Below are 20,378 nucleotides of genomic sequence, written 5' to 3'. Positions count from 1 at the left end.
TTCAATATTTTGCCTGACACTTCAAATTCTAATAACGTTTAACAATTTTATTAAATGCTTCAAAGTAATGAAGTAACAAAGAATAGAAACTTTCGTACATTAAGCTACATTGTCAATATTTCAGCAGCATAAAATGCCTTAAAAAACTTCCACTTTCAATGGCGTCTTATTTGCTTGGATTTTCAAAAGTGAATGCAAGTTTCCTTGTTGAGAAAATGGGTTCAAAAAAGATTTACAAGAAAACCGTGGTTCGTTAGAGTAGGTACTCAAGTGTTCAGTGAGTACTACTTGTCGAGAAAAACACCTACAATCACAAATCACGGGAATTTCCTTTTGCCGCCAGAATGGATTCTCAACAATTCACGCAGGATTGTAGCGAACATTTCTCAACTGTGATAATAAGGTTTTTTCCCCGTATGGAATCTAAAGTGCTTTTTCGGGTTTCCTTGTGGAGAAAATTACTTACAACACACTTCGGAGAAAAATGGCTTTTCTACAGTATGTGTTCTCATGTGATTTTTCAGGTCCTCTTTACGAGAAAATTTCTTAGAACACACTTTACAGGAAAACGGCTTTTCTCCAGTATGTGTTCTCATGTGCCTTTTCAGGTTTCCTAGTAGGGAAAATTTCTTTAAACAAACTGCGCAGGAAAATTGCTGGCACAGTTCCTCGCCAGAATGAGTCCTCAGGTGTAATTTTAAACTGCTAAGGTGGCAAAATGCCATTGAACAATGTTCACAGGAATACGGTTTCTCGCCGGTATGGGTTCTTTGATGCGACTTTAAAGCTGGAGAGAGGGAAAATGCCTTTGAGCAAAACTCACAGGAGAACGGTTTCTCTCCAGTATGTACTCTCAGATGCGTCTTTAACTTAAAAGCTGTCACAAATGATTTTGAGCAATGTTCACAGGAATACGGTTTCTCTCCAGTATGGATCAGCAGGTGTGTCTTTAAATGTGAAGAGAGGAAAAATGTATTCAAACAATATTTACAGGAATATGGTTTCTCTCCAGTATGGGTTCTAAGATGTATCTTTAAACTTGACGCTCTGGAAAATGCCTTTGAGCAATGTTCACAGGAATACGGTTTCTCGCCGGTATGGGTCCTTAGATGCGTCTTTAAATCTGGAGAGAAAGAAAATGCCTTTGAGCAATGTTCACAGGAGAACGGTTTCTCTCCAGTATGTACTCTCAGATGTGTCTTTAACGTAAAAGCTGTTATAAATGCCTTCGGACAATAATTACAGGAATACGGTTTCTCGCCAGTGTGGATTTTCTGATGTCTTTTTAATTTTGATGTTTCGGAAAATGCCTTTGAGCAGTGCTCACATCTATATGGTTTTTCGCCATTATGGATTCTCAGATGCATTTCTAAATGACTGGCGTTGGGAAATGATTTTAAACAATGTTCACAAAAATAATTGTTTTTAGAACCGTGGAGGATCTCAGACTGATACGCCATTGCGAAAGAATATAAAAGTGTTCTTTCTTGAAATTCCCAAGATGAAGGATTTTTACGAAGGAAAATTTTTCTTGTTTCAATTACCCTGAGTGGACGAATAGATCTTTACTTAAACAAGAAGTACTGCTACATGAATTTTAATGCATGCAAAATTTAAGATATTTACTGGCAACATCGCGAAAAGTAAATCCGAATATCCACAGCCTGCACTTCGTACAATAGGCATTAGCCCTCCTTGCTGCTGCTGCTGCGACAGGAATGCATGTAAACTTAAAATGTAGAGTATGTCATCATTGCTGCATTTCCTCAGATAATCACTTCTACACGAGTCCTCAGATGAAAGCAGAAAGAAAGGTGTGAGCTTATGTCAAATACTTGCTGCCTTCCAACAGCATGCAATCCTGATTTAAGCTGAAAAGAAAGGAAAAGAAGTAAGAATCAGAGTATATTAAAAAAAGAAAAAGTTTTAAGCACAATCAGGGCTAATATGTGCCCAAAATATGAGTTTCATCCGGTTTTAACCTTGGTTTATTCGTTGACAAAAACTTGCCCATTTAAAACCTCAAAAGCTTGTTTAATGAGAGTGAACTGCTAAAATTACCGAAATCACGCTCTACATTGGCCCGCATTTTAGAACTTTTCTCATTATTTCTCAATAATTGTGTAACAATTTCAAACTGTGGAAACCTTTTCTAAACGTCTAGCGCTTTCTTAGTTAAATTTTGGAATACTGATCACTTTATTTCAAAGTATTGTGTGTCACCCTTTTTTATTCAGGGTGGCGACAGGAACTGTGAATAAAAGTTCCCTGACTTTTCCCTGATTAAGTTCACCAAATTTCCCTGATTTACGTTACCAATGATGATGGTTTTCTTTCTTCGCTCTATTTGAAATCCATTGTATGTTTGTATAAAATGCAGTATTTTAAATGTTTTAAGTTGTGTAAAGTTGTTGAACTAAAGATATATTTTAAAAAGATGCTACTTTTTTAATAAAATGGTTAACAAAAACATGTCAAGTCAATTTTTTTGGGGAAAAAAGCCTACAAAAGAGCATATTAAATTTTTCTACATGGAAAGATTATAGAAAAAAAAATTACTTTACTTCCAGAAACCACTTAGCATAAGAATTTTAAGAAACTATTAAAATTACTCTTAAAAACATATGTGTATTTATGATAGAACTAAAAAGCAATAGAAATTATTTTGAAATTATTTTGATAATTGTTGCAAGAATAGAGATCTAAAATTACCGGAAATTTTGAAATCGTGGAAAAAAAAACCGGTTTTTTACCAGTTTTTTTCGGGAAAAATTGGAAAAAATGGAAAATTTGATTTTTTTATGAATAAAATTAGGGTTTCTTAATAGCTCTGTGTTTCTTGGAACATATACAGGGTTAAGCATTAAGAAATATATACTATCCACACATCTGCTTGACAGAAATACACATAAAGGTAAGATTAATTAGAAAAAAAAAACTTCGTTTTATAACTGAGAGCTTTCATGATGAAACACCAAAAATAAGTCAAGTCGTCATTCAACCAATAATATTGGGTAATGTGTGTCTAATCATAACAATTACATTTTCCATTTTAGATTGCCTTTGAAACTTGAAGTATTAATTGAAATTTTCGACTTTCAAACATGATTGATTTTTTTTTTGAAAGAAAAATAATACAATGTAACTTTACAGTCTAAAAATGAAAGCTATTGAGTTTTGATTTTTTTTCCAATCTAGTCTCAGACCAAATCAAAACTAAATTGGTGTTTCTTAAGCTAAACCAAAACTACAGTTTCAGTTTATTCATACGATCGTGCTAAGCACAGTAGTAAAAGTAGTCATACCAGCACTTTTGAACAAATTTGAGTTATTATAACCAAGTTGTTCTCTGTTTCGTATTTTACTTAATAAATAAGATGTTTTAGGGTCATTTGATCAAGAACTGTTGTTTTGAAAAATTCTTAAAAAAAAAAAAAGACATCTGAATCAAATATAGGGAAGAGTCACACTTTAAAATACAATATCTCAGCTTGAGCCAACTGCAAAGTCCCCTTTTTTGCTTAGCACAGCAGTGTACAGGGTGCGGTAAAAAAATATCGGACAAAAATTGTATCATTGAATGGAAGAAAGGTAATTTTATTTTAATGAGTGCCTAATTTATTTTTGTCTTTCACTTTATTAGAAAATAATTTACAATATATTACCTAGTTTATGATTGTTTTTCAGTTTTCTTACAATTTTAAGCAAAATACCTGCTATTTTAAATTTTTTAACCAAGTAGAACGACGGTTCGTTTACTTGTTGTCCCTCAAAAACTAATTTGAAACGGCATGCAATTTCAAGTGGCTTGGGAATGATAGTCGGGAATGTATTTCAGTTAATCGTCAGGTCATCCAAAAGTGAGTTCAATGAAATCCTTGAGTTTCCACAAGAGAAGTCGTTCATAAGATGGAAATCTGTGACCGATAAGTGGGACTAAGGGAAAAAACAGCTCAAACAGAAGTTTTATGAGTTCCAAAAAGTTCAGGCATTTGTATGACTCCAAAGATGCCAGAAACGTTTGAGACGGGCCGCAAATCCACGCTGAAAAGATACCTTTTACTGATTTACCATTCAACCGGCTCACATCCCCCAGAACCATAGGATTTGGTCTGCAGACACTTCAAGCACATTAGAAAGTGTTAGACATCGCCAAAATCCGAAGTCAGGCTTGGTCTGATATGGAATCAGCACAAGCGACAGAAAATCTCTAGTTTTTTGTGAATGAGGGCCGTAAAATGAATCAAAAAGTGAACCAGAAGGACATTTTAGAAGTTATTGTACTTCTGTGGGCCTAAGAGCACTTCAGCAATGTAGATTGGACATTTTCCTTTAACTCCACACCGATTCATATGGCCAAAAATACAAGAGTGGTGCAAGGCGCATTGTTTTTGACATGATATCTTTAGAGTGATGGACGCTCTACTCGCTCGACCTCAATCCCATTTATTACACTGTATGGCCTATTTTGGAGTCAAAGGTCTACCCTAAACACACATAAAATTGAACTCTAAACCAATTGCTTTATAGGGAATAGGATTGATTAAAGGACTTGCAGAGAGCCCTTGAATGAAAACTTCAACAAGCAGTTGCATCTCTATATTAGTACTGCAAAAGGCTGCCAGTTTGAAACCAATTAAATTTATTGATTGCTAAAGGTCTTCTGATATTATTTTTTGTGTTTTGTTAATTTATTAATTTTTAATAAAATTTCATGGAAAATCGATTGCTTGTTTTTTTTTTTTGCCGCACCCTGTACATTTGGTTCGCACAGTCAGCAGAAACATAGTTTTGTGATTAAGGTTACAAGCATAACCTTGTATGTTTTATGAAGAAGGAAAAAGTATTATTAAACATTTTTTGATCTATATGCAAATTATATTGTCATACAACAACTTGCATTAATGTTAGACAGTATTTTAATATAAAACGGGGGGGGGGGGGGGGGGGGGGGGGGAGAAAATTACATCAGAATTTAAGCGTGAGAAATTTGAAATCACTTTTTGCTGATAATTTCAATTAAAACCCTGAAAAGTTGAAAAAATTCATTTTTTTTTCTATTTTTTTCGAAGTGAAAATTTACTCCTTCGGAAACGGAAAAAAAAAACGTTTTTTTTTTCCGACTGTTTTCATCTCTATGCAAGAATAACAAGTAATAGTGAAATAATAGAAGTAATGCAGTTATTCTTATATAACTAAATGACATATTTATGCAAAACAGATGAAACCATTTGACATCCATTCATAGGGAGCTTTTCTCTAATCAAGAACATAGGTGTTAATGAATGAATACAGCATTTTAACAATAAAAAAATAAAGATATTTAATTAAGTGCACAAGTTAACTCTATTTCAAATGATTTCAGTATGTAACGAAAAAAAATCTTAGATTCCGTTTGTAACAAACAACTTTAAAATGCAAGGAAAAAAAAGAAAAAAAAAGCAAATAGTTCAATTTTAACAATTAAATTAAAAACGCGAAGAAGTAATCACTTTTAAGTTTTTATAGTATTAATTCAAAAACCAAAGATTTCTTCTTGAAATCGTGATTACAATATGCTAATTACTTCGAGACAATGGAATAAAGGCAAAGGAGCTAAGGCATTAATGAAGGCTTCCTCTTTGCCTGTATGGTTTTTTATTTTACGTAGCATTGAAAGCGTAAAGGGAAATTTCAAGCTAGGTAAAATAAACAACCTAACAGACACAGAAGCAATCTTAGGAAGTTCATCCTGTGGTTAATAAGTAAGATTCAATACTTTTACATTGAGGAAAAAAGATGCACAAATAGGCGGCAGCGTATAATCGCACCTCATTAATTTTACTTTTTTTTTTTGAACAGATAAGTGGCGGAAAATGCGTAGGGAATTAGAGTACTTAATTTTGTAAAGCAAAAAAAAAAAAAAAATTGTTTTCTTCATAATATCTCTGATTTCTCTGATCTGTCGCCACTAGTGATGTGGATCGGATGAATACCCAGCGAGTAGGTAAATATTTTTTGGGTATTTACCCAAGGCCTCTGTAAATACCCAAAAACTGGGTATATTACAAAAAAATGCAAAAAGTGAATGGGAATTTCTTTTTTTATAATCTAAATATGAAATAATTGGTAAAACTGATACATACATATGTATTACACAGTTTATAGTTTTTTTTTTTTTAATTAAAAGACAATGAAATTTGAAAGAAACATATTGTGAACCAAAGACTCTTTCTTTTCAATGTCATAATTGGAGAAGTATAAGCAATTCAATCATTCAGGATTTAAAAATCGCAATCTAGGTTAGTCATATCCAAAATGAAAAAAAAAAAAAAAGAAAAAAAAAAGGAAGCATGAGGGATGTTTGGAAGAATAAATTGAGAAGGTAAGAATATGATGTTATTTATTTATTTTATTGCTGTTTAAGTGATAACGTGGCAAATATAGAAACAGTTTTCACATTAATAAGCAAAAAAAAAACATTCAAAATATTGTTTTCTGTTGCCTTGCTCATTTGCATTTGCTCCCTGGTACTTCATGATGAAACTTTATTCAAACTATTTTTAATACATGCAATTAGTGATGTAGGGTGGGAAGGTAAATATTTTTTTTTGCGGGGTATTTATTCGAAGGCAGGGTAAATCCCCTAGTAATTGCGCATTTTGCAAAAAAAAAAAAAAAAATAGGTGGTCTCAAAAGGTGATGATTTTCTTCTTAAAACATAAACTTTTTAAAACATTTGAGACAGTATCGAAATTCCTTCCTGCTGCAAGTACAGCTATCTTTAACTTTTCTTTCTCATCTGCAGTTCTTTATCATTTTGAAACAAATCTCAGCAGTTTCTTTTTTTTAGAATTAGTTTAAAAAAAATTTAAACATCTTCAAACACATTTTACTGAAAAAGGATTGATCAAGTACTCTTATGCTAACATTTATGTTGTATTAAATTTAGTTTTAGTATTAAATGGTTTTGTTCTTTAAATTAAAACATTGTAAAACAGCTGTAACGTGTATTTTTTCCTCACACTCAGTACATATGCTTGAAATACAATAAAACGAGAAAGTCAAAATATCAAAATGAAATAAGCGAACTAAGGACTGATACGTTATCAGGGGGTAGACCAGCCACTTAGTTCGCAAGGTCCATTCTTCAGAACATCTTTGGTTTGTTTCTTTCTATTTTTGAATTTTAAATGTTTCTGTATATTATGTGTGTTCTGTTATATTATATACATAGTGGAATACATACAGAAAAGTATTTTCGTTGAATATAAATTTTTGAAATAAATACCCGGTAAATACCCATTTTGGGTACTTACAAAATGAGTATTGGGGGGGGGGGGCAATACCCATTTTGGGTATTTACCCTTAAAAATAAATTCCCAGGTATTTTACATCACTAGTCGCCACCTTGTTATTGTTTTTTATTTTGGCCAATGTTACCATTACGTTTGGGTCATTTTGGCCCGAAGTGGTTTTCACTATTTTAAATCATTGTAGAACTAAGAAAAGTCAAATAAAGATGTGCGTTCATAGGAAAAAGTATTTATTTGAAAAAAAAAAACTTACAGTTTTTAACAAGAATTTTGATTCACACATAGTTGTTTAAGGAAAATTAATTTTTTTTAAAAATGTCTGTGCATACCTAGTAATTGTCTTAGAAATTACCAACGGAGAAGATTCATCTTTTCATCAGTTTTTAAGGTGGAACAATTTATTTAAGATAACATTATTCGTGAAACAAAGGATCCTAAGTTTTCTATCTCTTCCAAAACTTTCTGTTGCATTCCATACTCTCAACATTAACTCTCTCTTCTCTTGCATGAACAGTTATCGTTGGAAACCTGAGCTCATTCCATTCTAAATAATGAAATTCCGTAAACTTTCCAACAAATTTTACAAAATTTATAAGATGTAGATACAACTGCGTCAACGTTTTCTAGACGTCCTGTAACTTTTAGTTCCTTTTCATTTTCCATAATAAAAGCCATGTAACAGCCCTGAAGATTTGAGTCTGTAATCACTCTTTTAATTCGTTGTTGAAAATTCCTGCTTTTTTTTTTTGGTGTGTGTGTGTTTTTCCTGTTTAAAGTTTTGCTATTAGCTTTTCTTTTGAATTATGTGAATAGTTTCTTTTATCATTATTATTTACAGCTGAACACTTACTATTATATAACTGTTCTTCGAGCGACAATTCTTTTCCAGTATTAACATCATCTCCAATGAGTTAATCTTCATCTCCATCTTCCATGGGCCATGTAACTGAGCCCTAAGGATTTGAGTCTGTATTCGCTCTTTTAATCCGTTGCAGAGAATTGCTGGTTTTTTTCTTGCCTTTCTCCTGCTTAAAGTTTTGCTATTAGCACTTCTTTTCTTTTCCAAATCTCGATGATTAATTTTTTCGACTTTATGCTGGGTCAAAATAGGTCATAACTTTTAGGTTAGGTGATATATCATAGGTTAGGAGATTAAGTTAGGTGCAACACCTTAATTAATGAAATTAATAGGATTAAAACTATCTGCAACAGAAATGAGTTTTTTTCTAAAACCCTAAATTTTTTGAAAGGTAGGGTAGACCGGTGCACGTTTACGCAGTGCCCTTTTTCCAAAACGAGTTATTAACTGGAGAGCATACAGTCATACCAGATTGATGCTGCTCTCTAGCAAATATTCTCAAAAGTTTTTGAGCACCAGTCGAGCTTCGGTTTAGCAAATGGAAAGAAATATTTGTTTTCCACCAAGTTGAGTAAATTTTGTGTTGAACGTTTTGAAGCTTATAAGTAATACTTACAAGGAGAGGTTACGGTCTCGGAAATTCAGATCGGGATGAGATTTGGTAGATTAGTAGTATCCTTTAAGGGTACTCTCAGGGTAAAGTAATAAAGCGCACTAGCCATAAAATTCCGAGAAAACAGCCTTTAAAGATTTACGCGCAACTTATAAACTAGTAGAGATTGTTCGTAAACAAGCGCCCGGTGGTCATGTGGGCAGCGCTCTGGGGTTCCATGCGGCCGATCCGAGTTCAAATCCACTGCATGTTTCTTTTTTGTTCATTTATAAAGTGACTTTGTAGGTAATACTTAATTAAAAAAATATGATGTATTTTTAATGTGTGATAGTACATTAAATTTCTATTTACTATTCTCACAAACAAGTGATTACACATTTTTAGATATTATAAACTTTGACGAAGTAAATGATTTTTGCAATAAATGCATAATCAGTTTCTTTGTGGATGAGAAAGAAGAATTATATTAGTTATTGCACATAAGCAAGTAGTCAAATTTTAAAAACCCTAACCGCACTTATCGAGCAATGGTTTTGCTCCTTGATTCTGTTATTTGTAAATTTTTCGTCTGCTGTATTTTACATTGAATATTCAACTCTTTATTTTCCATCTATTATCGTCTGCAATGTTCATGTTTGTTTTCATCATTAAATTTATTTATCGTCTGTGCTGTATATTAGACTGGAAAATTCTATACCGTGAAAAAGGATTTGAGTTTTTTAAATATTGTGAATCGAAATGGTCGGTTATTGAAGTAACCCTGAAACGAATAAAATCTGTTAACAAAATGGAAAAAAATTATAACACAGTGAAATGTTGAAGCAGAGATTAAAAGATGCTGTCGTTTATTACGAGAGCTTGCTTACTGAAAATCAATTGATTGCATCAGAATCATATCAAGTTCAATTTCTCGCGTCCATTTTTATAGACAGGTAAAGAATTTAATAAAACGTATACAAAATTGCGCGTATCTCGTTGAAAATAATAGAGAAATGAATACCCGTGAAGACTGCATAAAATACAATCAATTGTCCATCATCAACTGTCATCGCCAATTTTTGATAAAATGATTCGATATGCCTGGTATACTTCTAAACTTTCTGACAAAAGAGAAATTTTCCTGAATGTAAATGAAGTATGTTCCAACGACTCTTTTACAAAGAAGTTGCTCCTGTAAGCAATCTTCCTTTATAAATTGTGCGAGATGTCAAAACAGTTTTTGTTTTCCATGTTTTTATGATAAATATCATTCTGGTGTATGTATATAAATAACAACTATATTGTTAAAAATCATCTATAAATTAAGCTCTACAGTGATTTTGTAGCCGTTGTAATTCAAATTTTAACTTGTATCGATTTAACTTATCTCCATTTTCTCTATTAAAGTGCTTTACGTGTTCAAAAATTTCGCATTATCTTCAATTCAAATTCCACAAAGCTGTAACAGTCACTTTATAAATGAATAAAAAAGAAACTTGCAGTGGATTTGAACTCGGATCGGCCGCATGGAACCCCAGAGCGCTGCCCACATGACCACCGGGCGCTTGTTTACGAACAATCTCTACTAGTTTATAAGTTGCGCGTAAATCTTTAAAGGTTGTTTTCTCGGAATGTTATGGCTAGTGCGCTTTATTACTTTACCCTGAGAGTACCCTTAAAGGATACTACTAATCTACCAAATCTCATCCCGATCTGAATTTCCGAGACCGTAACCTCTCCTTGTTAGTTAAGAACAAATAAATAAATAAAAATTAGCAGAATTTTATCCTCTTTTGAGAATCGTAATTGTATGAAGAGAAAAGTTGTTAAGTTTTGTTGCATGTTAAAAATAAATCCAGGCTTGGTGACGAGGCACGTTTATGCATTTTCATCGGGGCACATTTACGTACATTCTTACTTTGTTTTACTACTCTGTCTTACTTCTAAGCACGTCCCGGATGCTTTTTTTCTCTCTGTATTGTCTCAAACCTTTAGTATTTTCAGGATATTTAGTTTTAGAAATCGCCATTCATTTTTAATTAAGTAACAGATTCGTATTTCGTAGCTTACAATCATATAGTGTTGTCTTCATGCCTGTTCAGCTTTAACTTTATACACTACTCAGCCTGTAACACATTTTTTTTTCAACGATGGTAAAACATCATGTTCAAAACACTAACAGAACCACGTTAGATGTCAAAATAATGAAAATTCTTATCGACAATCCAAGTATTTTTTACAGTAGCCTTCCACCTTGTTACATAGTGGCGGCTCGTCACTATGGACCAGGTGGGTCAGGCCCACCCGGAAAAATAGTACATAATTAAATAAATTATTTTAAAATATCTTTTTGTGTTTCAGTTTTAAAAAAATCAGGGCATAAAACGGATTTTAAATCTCTAGCACTCTGCTTATCGCAGTATATATAAAAAAAGTTTCTTATTTTCTTTTAACAAGCGTTAGCACTTTGGGAATGTTTCTTTGGGCCTTTTCAACGGCAGCCCACAACTTAACCAACGGCGACGATTGAACCTAAGTAACGAAAACGGCAAGCGATGTCACCCCGAACGATGTGTTAGGGCCGGGTCATTCCTGCCCCTTTAGCCGCGTTCACAACACACTTTTCGATCCCGTAAATCTCCGCTCCGGCTCCGCAAAAAAACGATTGCAAAATTCCCCGTTTCCATGTAAAAACTGGTTTCCCATTTGCTGTTTCCCATTCTACCAGAGTAAGCGGTTTTTACCCAGCATCCTTAGCGGCTAGTAGACAAGCTTGTTTCGCGTAATGCATTCTGGGTAAAAACTCCACTTTCACCCCAGAAGCAAGCAGGAGTAGAAAGATTCCACATATATCGGCAAATAAATGGACTGCGGTGAAAAGCAGTTTTTTTTTCCCGGGGTCGAAAGTGTCAATGGAAATGGTCCTTTTGAAAAACATCTTCATCCAGTAGTAATAGCAGAAGCAGGTGGGAGGAAAGTGTCTCGTCTTGAGTCGCTTATACAATGTTTCAGTGAGGCAAAGGGCAGAAACCTCAGAGCCCACCCCACGGGGAAGGAAAAGTTCTCTGATCACTTTCTCCCATTTCCCTCTCTCTCTTTTTTGAAAGATTTTTAATCTATTTTTTCCTTTTCTTTAATCTTAAATGGCTGCTACTATCAGGTACTGGGGTTTACAATATTTTGGGTTCCCCCTGATTTCATTTCATGGGCTTCGCATTTTAATTTGTTTATTTTTCCTTATGGAACCTTGATCGCACTCTCGAAATTTCTGAATGTAGATTTTATTTTTGAAAAAGCGTTTGCCGGTTTTTAAGTTTCGGTTTGAATTTAAGTTCAGTTTGTTTTCAATGTCGTGCTAATATAATAAGAGTTCAGATTTTGTATTTTTGAATTAAAAGCTGTTCCTAAAATAGTTTTCATTGGGTGAGATTTTAGCAATTTTCTTATACGCTATAATATTTGGTTAAAGTAATAAGTCTTAATCGTGTAGGGCTTATTGTCATGCCTTTTCTATGCTTTCTAACAATGAGCAAATCTAAATTATTAAACAGTGAAAATTAAAAGTATTTAAAATTTCTTATGAAAAGAATATATTGCTAATTAAGTAAACTGCTACTAGAAAAATTAGTTACCAGTCTCGTAATTTGATCAAATTGTTATTACATATCCACTAGAAAACCGCCCATCATGGTATAACGGGAGAAAATTGCTTCTACATTTGAACGGAGCAATTGCCTGTTTAGTGATATTTTGATCATCGAAATTTTAATCCTCACTCCAGTGGATTAACTCTAAACTCCAGTGAATAACGTTAATTTCCAACTGAAACATTGAACTGAAAAAACAATGCTACATATTATAATATATACTAGTAATATGCATACACATTACAATAAAATATTTAAATAATTGGGGAAACAAAATGTTTCCAAATTTGAGGCATTTTCTATGCTACAAAAAAAAATGCTATGCTATGGAAATTGCTTCTACATTTGAACGGAGTAATTGCCTGTTTAGTGATATTTTGATCATCGAAATTTTAATCCTCACTCCAGTGGATTAACTCTAAACTCCAGCGAATAACGTTAATTTTCAACTGAAACATTGAACTGAAAAAACAATGCTAAATATTATAATATATACTACTAATATGCATACACATTGCAATAAAATAATTAAATAATTGGGGAAATTAAATGTTTCTAAATTTGAGGCATTTTCTATGCTACGGCTAATGTCAAACTAAGGGGTTAGATTTGGGTCAATTCGTTATTAAAGTCATTACTAATGCAGAAGTATCGAAGCATATACATTGCAATAAAATAATTATTCACAAAAAAGCAGCTGGGGAAATTAAATTTTTCTAAATTTATGACATTTCCTATGGTATGGCTAATGTTAAATTGAGGGGTCATTGAGCACCCCTTTAAAATTTGAGTAAGAAACTAAAACTTTTACAGCATAATACTATTAGTAAGTCTAAAAATAAATAGGGGGTGTCCTGATGGACTTGAGCTGAAAATATGTTTTTTGAACCACCCAAGTCCCCGTTCTCTAAAGATAACCCGAAATTGCGTTCTACCTTTCAGGGGAAGATTCTCGAACTTTTCTTTTCCAAAAAATCACCTAATGTTGGGGAATATTCTGAATTGCTTTTGAAAAGAACTTTATAATAAAAATTTTCAAAAGTTGCTGACTATTCATCAGGTAATTACGCCCGACACTTCTCATCTCGTTCAACCCCCCCCCCCCCCGCTCCGTTTCTTTTTTCTTTTGCTAATCTACGTTGGTGAGCTAATCTTCGTTATATGGGCCCCCTCCAAAATAAAAACATATATATGCCACTGCTAGCTGAATAGGCAGTACAGGGAAGGATACCTGGCATTCAATTTTTTATGGATCAGAAATGTAAAATCGCCAAGACCTGAGTGTCATTTGCAAGAGAGAAACTTCCAATTGAAGCAATGGTCCCTAGCAAAGTAAAACGTCACCTGTCTACTAAACATTCTTTTTACCAAGCCAAAGACAACGATTACTTCAAGCGATTGCAGGAAAAGAACTTTCTTTCATAAAAGCCCGCACAAAAGTTTCTGAAAGGGCTCAAGAGATTAGCTAATAATAGGTAAATTGCCAAAACAAAAAATCCACACACTATAGGTGAAATGCTTATTTTACCAAAGTGCAATGAAATTGTAAGGGAAATAGTAAACTTGAAACAGAGAAGGAGGTGGTCCGAGTGCCACTTTCTGACAACACTATGAGAAGACAAATTGATGACATGTCAGGTGACATTGAAGTAACATTGGTAGAGAAATTACAAGTAGCTGTAAAATTTGCATTTCAAGTTGATGAATCAACAGACATCGGAAGCTGAGCACAACTCATAGCCATTGTGCACTTTGTTGATGAAGGATGCATTAAAGACCATTATCTTTTCTGCAAAGAACTTCCTCAACGTGCAACTGGTGATGAAACATTCGCGTTACAAATGAATATCTGAAAAGTAACGGGATACAGTGGCAAAACTGCACAAGTGTTTGCACCGACTTAGCTGCTGCAAGGACAGGATCTATCATAGGGTTCCTCTCGAATGTGAAAAATCATAACGCAAGTACTCAAACCATACACCATTTCCTCCATCGTGAAGCTCTCATGGCAGAGAACTTACCAGATGAGCCGAAGTCAGCTTTGGCTGACTTCGTGAATTTCATAAAATCGAGGCCGCTTTATTCTTGCCTTTTCTCCGTACTTTGTGAAGAAATGGGGGCAGATCACCACTCCCTACTTCTTCATACAGAGATTTGCTGGATTTCTTGTGGTAAGGTACTATCAAGAATTTTGAATTGAAGGACGAGGTATGGCAAATTTTGATTTTAAAAATCCAAAAGCCAGTACATCGGTTTGTTGCAAGACAAATATTGGCTGGCAAAACTAGCGTACATGGCTGACATTTTTGAACACCTTAACGAATTGAATCGGAAAATGCAAGGACAACGAGATAATTTTGTTACATGTATAGACGAGCTAAACGGGTTCAAATAAAAAATTCAGCAGTGGGGAGAAGTAGATTTTGGCTCATCGGACATGTTCAAACGAACCGTCAACATGGTATGCGAAGAAAATGGCATGAAAGAAAAGTTGCTGAATGTGGTGGCAGAACATTTAGTCATACTTCAGGACAAGTTTAAGCACCATTTCAAGAATACTAACATAAAACAGTATGACTGGATTCGTGATCCGTTCTTCATCTGTGGATGCTTCAGTTAAAGACCTTTCTTTGAAGGTGAGAGAAGAATTTATGAACCTCAAGAGCGACAGTACTCTTAAACTTAAGTTGAGCGAAGTGCCTCCGGATGAATTTTGGTTGCTGATTAAAAATGAGTATTCCACCATCTCTTGTCTTGCTATTGATGTGCTGCTACCATTTTCATCTACATATCTTTGCAAACTCAGCTTTTCAGCCTTGACAATTATAAAAAACAGCGAGAGATCATCTCTAAAGAGCCTGGATCAAGAAATTTGCATACAGTCGACTCCCGCTACAACGCAATCCGACTTCCGCGAATTGGCTATAAAGCGATTTTTTCCCCGGTAAAGAATTTTATTCTTAACGCGAATTCTTCACCCCCAACATGAAAATTTTTCGAAGGGAATTGAGGTTTTTTCGTGAATAGACCTTCACCCCTTTGGCATCGCTGAGGGCGGAAGTTCCCACACTGTACTAGTGTAAACATCGGTTATACAAATAACTACTCCTCATTTACATTTATTTTTTTCATACTATATGGGAAAGCTGATGAAATATAATGACACCTAAGAGTGCTGTTTCTGTTAAAGTTTGAAGATAGAAGAAAAAAGAGAAAGTTTCAACAATTATAGTTCATTTGTTTTTCTTACTACATAATGTACGTACCGTAGTGGTTTATTTTACGTCTTCCTTTCCCATTGATCATTGATTTTTTGACTTGTAGCAGTTTTTTTATGTTGAATAAAACGTTTTTTTTTTATTTAAAATACAATAAATAAAAGTTTTTGTTTAAGAAACAGTAATGTATAGTTAAGAAATGGTTTTTAACAGTTTGAGGTAGTGTTTACAAGTGTCTTCAATCATATGTGTATGTTTATGAATGTTTTTACACATACCCTTTTCCACAACGTGAAGTTTCAACTAACGCGAAGGGTGTAAGTCGGGACTCAACTGTAGCTCTTTCCAGCATAGAGCAGAACATCAAACGTCTTTGCTCCTAAAGGCAGGTTTAAGTATTTCATTAGTTAGGTGCTTCGTTTTAATTTCTTGCTTGCTTTTTTCTACAAGCATTTTTTGATAAATCGTTTAAATGCAGTGTGCACTTTAATGACAGTTTGACAATGCTTTGAAACATATCAAGCATAATTTTCTGTGAGGTCTGGTTTAGGTAGTTTTGTTGTTCATTATCAACCTCAATACATTCAAAATATTTCTACTTTCTAAATAAATTTTAAAACACTACGTTAGTTATAAATATTTTATTCATATGAAAAGAGTCTCTCCCCCCCCCCTGGTCTTTTTACCAGTGAATGATAAAAACGATTCTATATTACCATTGCGAAATTAAGTTCATTGTGTCCCGTTGATCAAGAAATTTCTAAAGTGTGCCGCAAAGTAAAAAAAGTTGATAAGCACTGCCATAAGGTATAATACTCCATATGCGCCGTATACTCTCAAACATTTTTTTAGACACGTTAAGTATACCCTCAAGCTTCAAAAATTTTCATATTATGACATATTTTGTATATGACTGCATACACATATTGGACATAACTGATTACTGGGAGTATATCCTCAGAAAAATTCATGGGAACATCATTGCCCCTGATTATGTTAGCTGGAAGTGCATGAATGAGGAACAAAAACAGCAATAGCAAAACTCAGCAATGGGAAACTTTTTCGGAAATTTGGCATGATCCACATTTAATAAAGCCTCACTCTCCCTTCTTTTTTTCTTGAAAATAAATTAGATGAAATGAATTTACTTCATTTGAAAAAAATTAAAGAGACTAAGGCTCCGGGACCTGTAATATTTATCCAAAAATTTTAGTTGAATGTGCGGAGGAATTAGCAGATGTAATCGTAAACATTTTCAATGCTTCTTATAACTCGGGGACTGTGCCAGAGGACTGGAAGCAGGCTAACATTACACCGCTCTTCAAGAAAGGGTCTAAAGGGAGTGCAGGAAATTATAGACCTGTGACTCTAACTTCGGTGGTTTGCAAAATTTTTGAAACATTGATAAAAATTAAGATAGTAAATTTTCTAGAGACTAATAATCTATTGACTAGTTTTCAGTACGGTTTCAGGAAAGGTAAATCTTGCGCAACTAATTTATTACATTTCTATGACAAAGTTACCATAGCTTTGGACAATAAGAAGCCTGTAGATGTTGGTTATATTGATTTTCAAAAAGCTTTCGATAAGGTACCGCATGTTGCTCTACTTAGCAAATTAGCTGATATAGGAATAGGAGGGAAAACTTTCATTTGGGTAAAAAACTGGCTGACCGGAAGGAAACAAAGGGTAGTTGTAAGGGGAAATTATTCTAATTGGAGTGAGGTTTTAAGCGGGGTTCCTCAAGGATCAGTGTTAGGGCCTGTTTTGTTCATTGTTTTTATGAACGATATTCACAAAAATATTTCTGGAAACATGAATTGTTTTGCTGATGATGTCAAAGTTATGGGGACTGTAGAAAATGAAGAACAAGCAAAACAGCTGCAAGAGGATCTAGATCATATTACGGAGTGGGCTGATAAATGGGGCATGGCTGTTAATGTTGAGAAATGTCAAGTGCTACATTTAGGGCATGGAAATAAGTGTACAAGTTATTATTTGCAAGGTTCAGTCATTAGTCAGGCAGACAAAGTTACTGATCTGGGGGTCTTAATAAGTCAGGACTTAAAGTTTAGCCAACAGTGCAGCATTGCTAGTAACAAGGCCAATAAGATGCTTGGGTTTATCAATAGATCTATTTCAAACAAATCTAAAGAAGTTCTTCTGCCCTTATATAGAAGTTTGGTAAGACCTCATTTGGAGTATGCTGTTCAGTTTTGGTCTCCTTATCTTAAGAAAGACATTAATGTATTGGAAAGGGTTCAAAGGTGAGTTACAAGTAGAGACGTACCGAGTACTCGGTAACTACTCGGTACTCGGCCAAATTCTGATCAGATACTCGGCCAATACCGAGTAGTTGCAAAAAATTGAATATTGTCCAAGACAGATACTAAAATTTATAAAAAAAAGAGCAAGCATTATATTCTGCAATCATTTACAATTAAAATTTATAAGTCAAATTTAAATTTTGAGAATAATGAAGTTTGTAATGCTTCAATGGAATAAATCTTTATTTTAATGTCCCCAAAGTTAATAAAACTTATTAAAAATTACGCAAAAAATGTAAGTATAGAAAATATGGAATTTTTATATTAAAAATGGATTTTTGCTACAAACAAAAATTAGTTATAAAAAATGTAAAAATACTTTTGCTTAAAAAATAAAACAACCTTAAAAGCACAGTGCAGGAACTCTGCAGACACGTGTTTTGGCATTACAAGGAATTTCTTTTTCAATACACAAAATGGGGGCTCGTAGATTTAAAGGCATCCGACAAAAGTCGTATTTTTTTGTTGAATGTCTTTACATTCTTTAGCTCACATGTTATGCACTGAAAAAGACGTTCCTTGTAACGGGGGGGGGGGGGGGGGGCAGAAACATGTGTCTGGAGTGTTCCTGCACATTTGTTTTATCTGCTTTTAAAAATTATTTATGTTTGGCAGATTAGAACTATAATTGATTGGTATACAGTGAAACCCCTCCTAACGGACACCCCTCTTAGGCGGACAATTTTTAATTCCCCAGTTCCAATGCAAATAACATTATTAAACCCCTGTCCTGCGGACACCTCTATATTGCAGAAAAAAATTTTGTTCTGTTAGTATCCGCATTAGAGGGCTTTTACTGTAATTTGTTTTAATTCCAACTTGATTAATCATACCTTTTATTTATTTATTTTTAATTTAAAAAATTATTTTTTTGTAAAAGTTTTGACACAAACAAAATTGTATATATATAATGCGTAATTAAATTTCAGCAGGAATTTAGTTTTAAAAACTATTATATGGACAAGGAGGTTTATACTACTATTCCAATAAGTTCAAAATTCATCACATGTGTGTCGGTGGTTCTTCTTAAAACATAATTGGTACTTGGAACTCGGCCGAGTAGTGAAAGGCCGAGTACTCGGTACTCGGCCAAAGTGCTACTCAGTACGTCTCTAGTTACAAGGCTAATAAATGGATGTTCTCACTTAGACTGTGATTCCAGGCTTAGAAGGCTAAAAATGTAGTCTTGAGCAAAGAAGAGACCGAGGGGACATGATTCAGTTGTTAAATTTATTAAAATGAAAGATGTTACGGGGCTGAAGTTTAGCACTGAAAACAGGACAAGGGGTCATTGTTTTAAGCTATTTTAAATCTCAGGCTAATATGGATGTTAGGAAAAATTATTATTTTAGCAGGGTAGTGGAACCTTGGAACAGTTTACCGGAAGGGGTGGTAATGAGCAAGGGAGTAGATAGTTTTAAGAGGACAATTGATCTTCACTGGAGATTGTAAATTGACTAGGACCAGTCTAGCTGGGCCCAGAGCCTGTTGCTGGTCGTCACTTTTGTATTTGTCTTTGTATTTAAATTCAATAAGAGGTTTCACCAAAGGAACTATGCAAAAATACCCTGAAATAGTAATCAGGCACACTGAAATACAGTAGGTTGAGGTGAAAGCTTCATACTTCATAATTGTATTATGCAAACTCGACTGCAACCCAATAATGTGTTCAATAATGTATTACACATTAAATGAAGAAAGCATAGTACAATTTTAGACTCACTTATTCGACTGATAACAGTAATAAAATATTTAAAATCTTGTAGGTTTATGCGTTCAGGCAATCAAAAAGAGGGTTGCACAAAAATAAATAAATCAATAAAGAATATAACTTACTTCTGCTAAAGTTCAAGAAGATACGAAAGCCATTAAAATGAGCAACTTGCAAGTTCACTATATCACTTGAAGCGAAGTAAATCAGCCATCTTAAACAAGAAATATTATTCAAACGCTTCAAATTTCTATTTCTTTGTTTTTTGTCAGATTTCCTAGGATTTGTTAACTTTTTTTTCGTATTACGATTACGAGGACTGCATACAAAATGCCTTGCCTCCACTATTTTTTTTATACTGATAGATGGCAGCACCATCACCGGATCGAAGAGTTAATGAGAATTTAGAACTAAACCAGGAGCTAATAGCTACCTGGTGCTAGCACCCCCAGAGGTATCGTTTCACTTGGAGGACATTGAGACCACGAGCATATTTAACGTCGCCCAGTCCCCTTTAATGACGACGGTGGGTCTTCGACCATCGAGGTTCGAACTCAGAACCCTCCGGCCCCGAATCCGACATTCTACCGATCGGGCTACCACGGCCCAGTAAATGAAAATAAATCAACCATACATAGGTACTGCGGTTTTCTTCAAGTTGCTGCCCATAAATATAGTTTTACTTTCTTAAACCGAACATGAGTTGCTTCACTTATCTCTGTTACTTCC

General features: G+C 34.1%; 1 protein-coding gene across 1 annotated transcript; it reads right to left on the bottom strand.

Annotated features, from left to right (window-relative positions):
* Positions 1-302: 302 nt before the first annotated feature.
* On the bottom strand, positions 303-19,900 carry LOC129232787 (zinc finger protein 271-like). The gene is made up of 2 exons (XM_054866889.1): positions 19,775-19,900; positions 303-1,871 (listed from the first exon to the last, which is right to left on the bottom strand). Exon 2 carries the CDS (start codon positions 1,458-1,460, stop codon positions 459-461), a length of 1,002 nt encoding a protein of 333 aa, XP_054722864.1. The 5' UTR covers positions 1,461-1,871; positions 19,775-19,900; the 3' UTR covers positions 303-458.
* Between the last annotated feature and the right edge of the window lie 478 nt (positions 19,901-20,378).

The sequence above is a fragment of the Uloborus diversus genome, unplaced genomic scaffold (genome assembly GCF_026930045.1).
Source record: "Uloborus diversus isolate 005 unplaced genomic scaffold, Udiv.v.3.1 scaffold_14, whole genome shotgun sequence".
Classification (NCBI taxonomy): domain Eukaryota; kingdom Metazoa; phylum Arthropoda; class Arachnida; order Araneae; family Uloboridae; genus Uloborus; species Uloborus diversus.
Note: the sequence above shows the minus strand (reverse complement) of the source record. Positions and strands in the feature narration are given on the sequence as shown.

Excerpts from the sequence above, each read along its gene's own strand:
- LOC129232787 (XM_054866889.1), bottom strand. The coding sequence starts at position 1,460 with ATGGCGTATCAGTCTGAGATCCTCCACGGTTCTAAAAACAATTATTTT.